Here is an 11,238-nt window from a genome sequence, read left to right on the forward strand (position 1 = left end):
ATAGAGCACCGGTCCTGGATTCAGGAGGACCCGAATTCAGGTCTGGCCTCAGACACTTGACACTTACTAGCTGTGTGACCCTGGGCAAGTCACTTAACCCTCATTGCCCCACAAAGAAAAAAAAAAGAGGGTGGCTCTTCCCCCTGCCTCACTTTGCCCCCCACCCCAGCCCCAGCCCCTCACAGCCTCCTCAGCCCCCAAAGGACTTGGCGTTATTTCCTTCTCTGGGTATACATGATCCCCACCCCCTCCAGTGCCCAGGACCTTCCCAAGGGCAGGGACACTTTGGGGTCTATCTTGTAGCCCAGCACTGAGCCTGGAATCAGATCGTGGATGACCTCATCTGTGAAATGGGAATAACAACATCTGCCTCCCAGGGTGGTCTGATCCTCTCTAAACACACCTATTCTTGTTAACAGGGTCATAGCCCAAGAGCCGGCAGGGGCCTGGGGTCACTGAGGCTTGTCTTCCTTTTTTTTTTTTTTTTTTAGTGAGGCAATTGGGGTTAAGTGACTTGCCCAGGGTCACACAGCTAGTAAGTGTTAAGTGTCTGAGGCCAGATTTGAACTCAGGTACTCCTGAATCCAGGGCTGGTGCTCTATCCACTGCGCCACCTAGCTGCCCCTCGTCTTCCTTTTATACACGAGGAAACCGGGACCTCGAGAGCTGAGGTGACCTGCCAAGGGTGTGAGAGGACACACACTGGCCCCTGGACCGTGCTTGCTGCCTGTGGTCCAGGGCCCCCGGGCTGGCTGGGTTCAGGGCCTGCCCTCAGGCCACACAATCTGGGAGGCAAGAAACCAGGCCTTGGGGCAATCGCTGGCCGTAAACAGCAAGCCCACAGCGTGAAGGGTCCAATGCCAGGGCTGACCAGGGCAGCTCAGAAGCTGCTGGAACCCCCAGCCCTGGGCCCAGGCTCTGGCTTCCCTGGGGAGCCCAGGCGCTCCCACTTTGCAGCAGCGCCTCTTCCCTAACTCCCGGGTGGGCTACATTCACCTGCCCGCTCACTGCCTCCTCCTGCTCTTCTTTAGAATGGGACTTACTGGGGTCAAGGCCTATAGACAGTGCCTGCCTTCAGGGCGCTCACAATCTAATGGGGGGCCCCCCGCGGGGGGGGGTAGCTCACAAATGGACATTTAGCAAAGTGGGGCAGACAGAAGCCCAGGGACTTGTGCAGGGACTTGGATACTGTCTTGACTTGTTGGTGAACTGGGGTTGAAAGAGGCAGAGCCACCCTGCATCAGCCTCAAGGCCAGGATGCCGTTCGGGACCTTGGCGTCTTCCATATCTGGCCAAGCTCTTGGCTCCACTGCACCTGCTTGGCGGCCCTCGGCCTCCCCTTCTGCCAGGGAAGCCTTCCCGTGCTTGAGGGTGACCGAGCCCTGCAGGTGAGCAGGGGCGCGGCTTCGAGAGCACGTGCCCGGGGTCACACAGTAGTGAGTGCCTGATCTTCCTGACCGCCAGTCCAGCTCTGCCCACCGTGATAACCCTGTCTCCTCCTCCCCCTCCTCTCAGAGACCTTAGCTTGCCCCTTCAGCTCCACCCCCCTCAGTAAAATAAGGTGGGGGTGGGGGTGCTCTGAATCTCAGGCCAGAGGATTCCTCCCTGGGTGGAGCCCACCCCCATCCCAGGCTTATAGGGGCAAGCTCCTCCCCCTCCCCCTGATTCTGAGCCAGTGGGAGCCTGACAGCCCAGGCTTCAGCCCCAGAAAGGCCCAGGGGAAGATCTCCCTGAATCCCCACCCAAGCCACACCAGGGCTGGGCTTCTGGCTTCTGCTATACCTTACTGTGGGACAGAGGGGGCCAGGAAGCACTCTGGACCTGGTGGGTGACCTGGGCCAGGCCCTTCCCTTGTCTGTCACGCTTTAGACATGGCTGATCACCTTCTTCTCTTTGACCTCCGTGACCCTGCTCTGCCCATCTGCACCCAAGCTCTGCCAACTCACCGTGGGCATCCCACGGGGCTGTCTTGGGCCTCCCCTCTTCTCCCTCTGTCACCTCATTGGCTCCCACGGATTCAGTGACTCCCTCTGTGCTAATGATGTTTACTTATCCAGCCCAAATCTCTCAGCCTCCCATCGTGCATCTCCTACAGCATATTAGCCACCTCCATAGATGTCCAGTAGACATTTAGGGTCAGCTAGGGCCAGGGGTCAGGAACTCATTTTTGTGAATTCAAATCTAGCCTCAGACACGCACTAGCTGGAAGGAAATGGCAAACCACTCTAGTATCTTTGCCAAGAATACTCCAGATGGGGTCCAGTCGGACATGACTGAAATGACGAGACCCCACATGTCCAAAACTCATTCTCTTTCCCACAAATCCTTCTTCTTCCTGGTTCCCCAGGCCCATATCCTGGAAGTCATCTTGGACTCCTCCCTATTTCTCAGCCCCACCCTTCAGTATCCAAGCTGTAGCAAAGGCCCGTTGTTGCTCCTATCTTCTCAATATTTCTCGAACATGCCCCCTCCCCCCCAGGACACTGCCACCCCCTGGTTCGGACCCTCATGGCCTCCTGCCTGGACCATTGAAATAACCTGCTGGGGGGAGGGGGCACAGGTCTTGCCTGACTCCAGTATCTCCCCACTCCAGGCCATAGATTATTCAACTGTCAAACTGATCTTTTAACTCTAAAGTCTGACCTCCGCCATTCCATAAACTCTTCCAGTTCCCTATTATTCCCAGGATCAAATATAAAATCCTCTGTTTGGCTTTTAAAGCCTTTCCCCTCCCCCTTACACAGAACAATTGCTGGCAGGTGACCTTCCCTAGCTCCCCAAGGCCTCTGTGAAAGGTCTCAAAAGACTGGACGAGGGGTGGGATCTTTGAACCCCATCAGGGAAGCTGTGTTTGCATGATCAGTCTGTCTTTGGTCTTCTTTGTATCTCTAGCCCTTAGCACAATGCCTAATCGATGCCAGCTGAGACGGCCTGACCAGATCAAAGCTCAGCAAACAATGGCCCCTCAGCTTGGGCTCTGGCCTGCCAAGAGCTAAGAACAGGTCTTACATCTTTATTTATTTATTTTAACTTAAAAAGTCTCCTGACTCCCCCACCCACTGAGAAGGCAAGAAACAATACCCACCACACGGGCGATGCCATAGGAAGCATTAGGTTCTTTCATTTTAACATGAAATTTTATTTAAAAATGTAACACCCTTTCCCCCCCAAGACCAGGCTGGGCCCAGTGGATTCTGCTGCCCGGCCCTCCCTACCCTCACCCCATGGGGCCTTAGGATAAAGCTCTGAAAGTGCCCTTCGAGACAATCAGGCTCAGACAGAAACAGGTCTTGCTGTTCTCAGACTGATTCAAAAAACCACAAATTAACATCTTATTTATTTTGTTAAACATTTCCATCCAGGCCAGATTATGGAGAGCCCAAAACAAGGTTCCATTCTAATTTACCTTGGGGATCACCTTGGAAGGGGAGGCAGATAAAATGGGAGGATGGTGGCAGAAGCCCCCCCTGCCAACTCCTCCCCCCCCCGCCCCCGCCTTTGGGCCATCAGGGCTTGTCACCTCAGTGTCCCCAGGCAGCTCATATTTTCAGTCCTGGGTGGTTACTATGGACGGTGGTCCTGAGACCCCAATACACCCCACTCAGGAGCATGTGCGGACAGCTCAGAATCTCCTGTCAAAGCTCTAGCAAATTCCAGTCCCTCCCCACTCCTTGTCCTGACCCCCCGCAGAGAAGGAATGTGGCTGTTTTCCTTTGAAAAATGAGCTGATTATTCCTGGATGCCAAGTGACCAAGGGAAGTTTTGCCTTCCTCCCTTTTAAACTGTTTACGCTGCTACAGTTACACAATCAGTGCCCCGATCACTTGGGTCACAGTTAGCTCGGGCTGCACAACCTCTGGGGTGTCTGAACTGATTCCCAACAGAGAAGCCCCGAAGAGGGCGGGGGTGGGGGGGTTGGGGGGATGATGTCAGCCCAGCCTCACTCTCCCTGAGTCTCCTTAGAGAGGCTCTGTCCTGCCCCAGCTCCTCCCTACTTTATTTTTTTTTTTTCCTTTTTGGTTGGGCAATGACGGTTAAGTGACTTGCCCAAGGTCACACAGCTAGTAAGTGTCAAGTGTCTGAGGTCGGATTTGAACTCAGGTCCTCCTGAATCCAGGGCCAGTGCTCTATCCATTGCACCACCTAGCTGCCCCCTCCTCCCTACTTTAACAGGAGCCCCTTGCATGGCAGGGGCTCTCTGGGCCCACTGCCCGTCCATGACAGGAGCCCTCTCCCAGCCAGCCCTCTGGCTGGGCACCTGGGCCCCCTCCTCACATGAGCACGTGGGAGTTCAGAGAACCCTTTGTCTGGCCTCCTGTGGTGTCCCAGGGCCAAATTCTGCCGGGAACCCACCCTCTGGGCTGGGGAAGGGCCTCAGAGGGCCCCCTCTGCCTTAGGAGGAAGCCCACTGCACTGGGGGGCACCCACAAAGGAGACAATTCTCTGTCCTCGCTGCTCATAGTACCTGGCCTTGGGGTCCTGGAGGAAGGAAGGCCGGGGTTCAGGGTGGTAATTCAGATTCGGTTTTGTGCGTGTGTGGGGTCCCCCAAAAGCTCCTTCTTTCACGGCCTTGGTCTGCGCAGCCCCAGAAGGCTGGAACCTCTTACTGTGATGCCCAGGAGGAATGGGGACAAGTAAGGAGGGTGAGTCTGTCCTTGGGGCCTTTGCCCATCAGCATTCTTGGTGCCTGGCCTCACCAGGAGGGCTGTCGGCTGTTTTCAGAGAAGGATGACAGGGTGGTCATCCCAGTGGGTACAGATAGATAGATGCTCCTCTCAGAGGAGAGAAGGCGAGGGGGCCCCTGCCATCCATCACTGTCTTTGGCCACGCCCTCGGGCACCATCACCTGGGAGAAGATGGGCTCTGGCAACCGGCCTCAGGCCTCTCTCCTCTGGGCTGTCCAGATGGCCCTCGTGGCCGCCCCTCTTCCCTAGATCGTCTCCAGTGCCAGGAGGGGAGGCTTGGAGAGACCCTGGCCTCTTTCCTCCCCTTGCGTCCCCTTCCAGAGACTGCTCTTGTTCGGGGGCTGCCTCTCCCTACCTGCTCTCTCTGTGCCTTAGTTTCCTTATCTGTAAAGCTGGAGGCCAGTCCCCCAGCGGGGAGGGACTGCATGGCTCTTGGCTCTCTGCTGAGGCCGGCAGTCCCTGCCTCCTGATCAGGGGGTAATAATGCCCTCTTGCCCACCTCTCCTCGCCTGAGGCTGGTGAGGGCTTCAAGGCTTTTACACAGAGAACAGAGTGGTGTGTGACATCCCAAAGAGGGTGCCTGCCCCCCCAGCCCCAGATGCCCCTCCCCTGCAGGGCGGGTGGGCCCGTAGCCTTGGGGAGGCCAGGCCTCACCCTGTAGTGACTCACTCAGGTCTGCACATGGGAGGGGCCTGGCTCCCCATCTGAATATTAACACAGAAAATAATTTCTCAGGGAGGTGCCCTACACTGAGCATTCAGTGCCAGCTTCAGCCATCCAAATCTGCTCCTCCCCTCTTCATCCCCCTCGGGAGTCCTGTCTTTGGCTTCAGTTCCTCAAAAGGCATCCCTCCTATGACAAGGGAGGTGCCTCCCCAATCTCTAAGCCTTTTTCCCTAGGCTAGTTTGACATCAGGAAGTCAGAGGATCAAGACAACCACACACCCAGAGGTCGAAGGTGAAAGCCCTATTTTACAGGGGAGGAAACCTAGGCACAGAGCGATTAAGCAACTGGCCAAAGTCACAGAAGTGGCCGAGTCAGAATTTGAACCCAGATCCTCTGACTCCAAACCCAGCTGGCTTCCCATAGTAGCATAGGGGTGTGGTCCTGGGCACACAGGGCAGCTGCCTCCTCCCTCCAGGCCCAGAAGAGGGGGAGAGGCAAGGGACCCAGTGACCATGCACAGGCATCTCATCTATGTGTGCCCCACGGGGGCGGGGTGTGTGTGGGGGTGGGGGGGTGGCCCTAAGGGCAGCTCCTACATGACACAGAAAGGATACCTGGCCAGGGATCCCAAAGCCAGCCTCCTTTTCTGCCCACCAAAGCCAGGTCAAGTCTAGGGATTGTCTGCCTTCAGGTGGAGCAAATGCTACCTGCCTGCCACAGACTGACCTCCCCTCTAGCCTACTGACCTGAGCTCCCCCTCCGAGCACCAGCTCTCTTGTTTTCAGTCCACAAGCATGTAGGAAGCCCTACTATGTTCTCCAGGCCATGCAGGAAGCACCTACTAGGTTCACCCTTCCCTGTATTAAGTACCTACTCCGTAACGCCCCCCTCCCCCCTCCCTCCTCGGCACCATCTCCTGCCCACTGGACAGTGGCCCCCCCATCTCAGACTGGCCATGGCCAAAGCTGACGTTCTCGTCACCCCCATCCTCTCCTGACCCCGCCCCACATCTTTGCCCCCACCTCAGACTGTAAGCTCCTTGAGGGCAGGGCATTTTCGGGAGTGGGGGGAATCCTATTCTGAGCTCAGCACAGAGCCTGGCACATAGTAGGTGCTTCCTAAATGGGGGCTCACGTAGCCTCCTCTTTGGGGGGCCCAAAGGTTCCCGCCCCCTGCTCGCCCCGCCCCACCCCTGCTCGCCCCGCCCCACCCCTGCTCGCCCCGCCCCGCGGCGCACGCGCACTGGCCCCGGCGGCGCACGCGCACCTGTTGATGTCTCTGGAGCAGCGGCTCCACGGCGCACACGCGGAGCACGAACAGGCTTCGGAGCAGCTCCCCGCTGGTGCGGCTGCGATACGCCGCCGCCGGGTTGCCGAAGTCCACGGTGGGCACGGGCGCGCGGCGGGACGGCTCGGAGCCGGGCTGGGGGCCGGGGCCCGCGGAAGATTCGGCGGGCCGCTCGCGGGGGGCCGCGGCCGCCGCCGAGGAGAGCGGGGCCGCGAGCCGAGAGGGCGCCACGCGCAGCAGCGCGGGAACGAGGGACCTCAAGATCATAGTGTGGCGCGAGGCGTAATTGGATCGCGGGCCGGGCCTCCCGCCCTTTATGTAGCCACTGGCCCCGCCCCCTGGGGACGAGGCCCCACCCTTGCGGAGACCAACCAATGAACATCGCAAGGGGAGGGTAGCCCCGCCCAGAACAGCGTGAGGCCCCGCCCCCGGGCGAGATGAGCCTGTGAGCCGTGTGGGGACGCGGAAGCTCCGCCCCGAGGGGCAAGGCTGGGCCTCCAGTCCTCTGAAGACGTAGGGATGTTCCAAGCCCTTCATCCCCGCGCCACTGCCCGGCCTTCTTAGCCCTCTAGGCCTCGCCCACAGGCCGCTGATCCCAGCCCCTGCCCCGCCTCCCGCTCCCCTTCTCGGCGCTTCCCAAGGGGAAGTGGAACCCCCCGCCTCCTTCCTGTAGGCCACGCCCCCTGCTGATGGGCGGGACATGCGGCCACGTGCGGCTGTTTATAACCAGGCTGCAGCCGGGACTGGCTCTGGGGGAGGGAGGGAATGAATCGTGGGGAACGAGAGACCTCCTTTGACAGCTTGGGGGAAACTGAGGCTCCCAGACATCTTGCTTGCCTTAAATCTGGCATCTTGGCAGGCGGTACCTTCCTGGGTAGGTTTCTGCATTCAGCCATGCATGCATTCCTTTGTTCCTGCATAAATGCATCGTCATTCCTTATTGCTTGGAAGGTCCGCTCCTACCATTGCTCATATCTCTGCCGGAGCCCGGAGCTCTGTCCCTGCGCCCCCGCCCCAGGTTCTCTCTGAGGGGCTCCCCCTTGTTGTCTCTGCCCCTTTGCTCTTGTCTCTGATGGAGATGCCTCCGCCGGTCTCCTCTGGGCGGGGTCCCCGGCATCATTCTCTTCTTTCCTCAACCTCGGTTTCTTCTTCCCCACGCTCTACAAACACGCCTGGCTCCTGGCTTCCCCTCGCACTCTTCCCCTGCCCCTCCTCTCCCTGCCACCACTCGAAAGAAGCCTCTGCCCTTGCGCCATCACCACTTCTGCACCCCTGGCCATCGGGCTGCCGGACCTCACCCCTCCCCTGGAGCGCTTAACTTCTGAGGCTGGTGGCCTCCCCTGGGTCCTCAGCATCCTGCCCGACCGGCAGCATTTCACATCGACATCGTGGACCACCCTCTTCCCCTGCTCGCAGACCCGGGTCCTCTGAAAAGAAGCTCGGTGCTGTTTGCCCTACACGGGAGACCCGGGTTGGAATCCTTACTCTAGTATTTATTGGTTTTTAAAATTTTATTTATAGTATTTATTGTGAGCAAGTCACGGCTCTAATCAGGGCCTCAGTTTCCTTTTATGTAAAATGGGCATAATCAACCAGCAACCATTCATTGAGCACAATAGTTGTGCCAAGCACTGTGCTAGGAGCCCGTTATACGAAGACAAAGGTGAGATAGTCTCTGCTCTCAAGGACCTTCTATTCTGTCCTGCAGGGAGTGGACTGAAGCCTAGTAATACTCACGGCATACCCTCTCATTGATTGCCCTTTGGGCCAGCAGGGCTGAAAAATTAAAAAAAAAAAAAAGCAAAACTCCTTTTTGGTAAAACTAAAAATATAATGAATCGTGTTTCCTCTAAAGCCCTTTCTAGACTCTTTGGGAAAGTTCTTTGAAAGGTGGTTGATAGAAGTCAGGGCCAAGAGGAAAAAAAGCTCTTTATTAGGGAACTATCTTAAGGGGGCTATGAACAAATTCAACATTGGTCTCCTTCACATCATCACCTCCCCACTGATCTGTAGTAACGAGGTAGAACCCAGCCTTCCCAGCTGAGAAAGGGTGAAGAAACCAATGGAAACCAGCTTGTAGAGTCAGTTTGGATTTCTCTCCTCTTCTTCTCCTCTCTTCCTCCTCTCCTCTCTCCTCTCCTTTTCTCCTCCTCTTCCTCCTCCTCCTCCTGTTCCTCCTTCTTCTCTCTCTCTCTCTCTCTCTCTCTCACTTTGTCTTCCTCCCCCACTCCTAAAAGCTAGAAATAGATGTAGATTAAAGATAAATTAAGTTGTTTCTGGCAGTCTTAAACCTAAATCAAAGAGTACAATATTAGTAGGAATATTTTTTCTTTAGCAGTGACATATAAAGACAGCATCAAAAATACATAACACAGGAAAAAATGGCCAACTGTGTAGTGAGAATGTGAGCTAATGGGATCCCTCACAATTGCTCAACTAGTGTCTAAGAAGGCAGAGACTTCATCGTGTTGATCCCATTGGGGTGGGATCAAAGTCAGGGAGGTGTTCAGTCGTGCCCAATTCTTCCCATTTGGGGTTTTCTTGGCAAAGATACTGGAGTGGTTTACCATTTCCTTCTCAGGTTCACTTTACAGATGAGGAAACTGAGGAAAAGAGGGTGATATGACTTGGCCAGGATCACACAGCTAAGTGGCTGAAGCCAGATTTGAACCCAGGTGCTCTACCCACTGCACCACCTAGCTGCTTCAGAGGCAGAGAGAATGGCTTCAAATCCCAACTCTGATGTTAACCAACCCAGTGACCCTGGGCAAGTCATTTCTCCTCTCAGGCTGAGTTTCCTCAAGTATAAAATGAAGATAATAATTGCACCTGATTCAGGTGCTCTCTACATGCAGGGTGGCAGTGCTGTTGTGTGGTCTCTCCCAACAGGATAATGGGTAGAAAATGGCACAGAAATGTGGGCTCCCTTCTCCTGGTGCCACCTCCCTCCCGGAGCTAACAGCACCAGGAACGGGAGAGAAACAGGAAGATGACGATTGTTGTTAGCATCATTATTCTTGTTCTTCTCATCTTGTATTCATGGAATTCACATGGAGACTCTCTGGAGACAAGTCTTTCCTCTCTTCTCGGTGGTTTATATTTAATGCACCGTGGACGGTTTCACTGTGGAGCCAATGACTGGCCCTCGTAACTGAACGAGCCCATCCTTGGTGGTCTCATCCGTGAGGATCTCCAGGGACAAACTGGGTGATGGGGACGGCTTGAACCTCTGCCTCTCCCCATGGTCTTCTGCGAGCTCACTATTGCACGTTGTAGGCAGCATAGGAGTAGTTGGTACAGAGACATGTTAAGAAAAATGTTATTCTGAAATGCATATCCAGGTGATGGTGAGCAACCATGTTATCTGTTTGTTGGCCGAATTACCAAGGCTCTTTTGGGATTCGCCTTGCATTCCTTTGTGCAGGAGAGCAAGCTTCTGATGGGCCATTCTGGCTGCTTGACTGTGTCTTGTATTCAGTAGGTGCCAAACTGTTGCACCTTACGGTACCACTGCTCCTAAGGTTTTCTCCAGAAGTTGGCATTGATCACTAAGTCCAGGCTTCTGAAGCATTTCTGTAATTTCTGGCAGCAATGACCTGGTCTTGTATTTGCTGTTCAAAACCTATTAGTTTCTGCAAACAAACCTGCAGGACTCAGCCGTTTATGTCATGATTTTTCCTTGGCATATTGTTGATTGAGTTATTATTATTCTTATCAGTACTTCCTGGGGCAGTCTTCTGGGCCTGGTGCTGGGCAACTGCACGTGGAGCTTGGAGTTGGCTGAGCATGCAGGGGACAGTCAAAGGGGAGAGAGAGAAATGTGGGTCTGGAATACTTTTTCAAAAAATAAAATTTTATCAATATCTTTTGTTTTCACATAATCTGTATTTCCCAATGTATCCCTCCCAGAGAGTCATCCTTCATAACAAAAAAGAAAAGGGAGGGGCAAAGCTAGACTATTGAAAAAACCTGCCATCATGTGCACCATTTTGTATCCATAGCCCCCCCACCTCTGCAAAAGGAGCAGATAAGGTGCTATCTTATATCCTGAGATACTTTTTTTTTCCAGGGCAATGAGGGTTAAGTGACGTGCCAAGGTCACACAGCTAATAAGTGTCAAGTGTCTGAGGTCACATTTGAACTCAGCTCCTCCTTAATCCAGGGCTGGTGCTTTATCCACTGCGCCACCTAGCTTCCCCAGCTGAGATACTTTTAACAAGGCTCTTGGGTGGGAGGGGTGTCTGCAACAGTAACTAAAGTACTTGACATGTATTAGCTCATCTGATGCTCAGAAGCCCCCTGAGCGCCAGGTGCTGGGATTACCTCTGACTGAGAAAGATGCAGTGACCTGCCTGGTGCCCACACACTTGGCAGTGCATTCACATTTACTTCTGAGCCAGCTCTCAGGGCAATGTCAGAGTGTCCTGGGATTCTAGACTTGGGAGGGGCCACGGGGCTGGACCACGATGGGAATAACCCCAGGGCTGGTGGGATTTAGCAGGACATGGTAACCGTTTGAAGGCAGGGAAGGACAGATGTCTAGAATTCACCATTCAGACTTAAAGGAAGCTCACGGATTGTCTGGTCTAACCAGCCCCGA

General features: G+C 55.0%; 1 protein-coding gene across 1 annotated transcript in view; it reads right to left on the reverse strand.

Annotated features, from left to right (window-relative positions):
- LOC122734294 (proline dehydrogenase 1, mitochondrial-like) overlaps positions 1-6,909 on the reverse strand; it is a 28,341-nt gene extending 21,432 nt beyond the window's left edge. The window contains exon 1 of the mRNA XM_043975007.1: positions 6,618-6,909. Coding sequence (XP_043830942.1) covers positions 6,618-6,905 — 288 coding nt within the window. The 5' untranslated portion in view covers positions 6,906-6,909. The remainder of the gene's footprint in view (positions 1-6,617) is intronic.
- Between the last annotated feature and the right edge of the window lie 4,329 nt (positions 6,910-11,238).

Source organism: Dromiciops gliroides, chromosome 1 (assembly GCF_019393635.1).
Source record: "Dromiciops gliroides isolate mDroGli1 chromosome 1, mDroGli1.pri, whole genome shotgun sequence".
Taxonomy (NCBI): domain Eukaryota; kingdom Metazoa; phylum Chordata; class Mammalia; order Microbiotheria; family Microbiotheriidae; genus Dromiciops; species Dromiciops gliroides.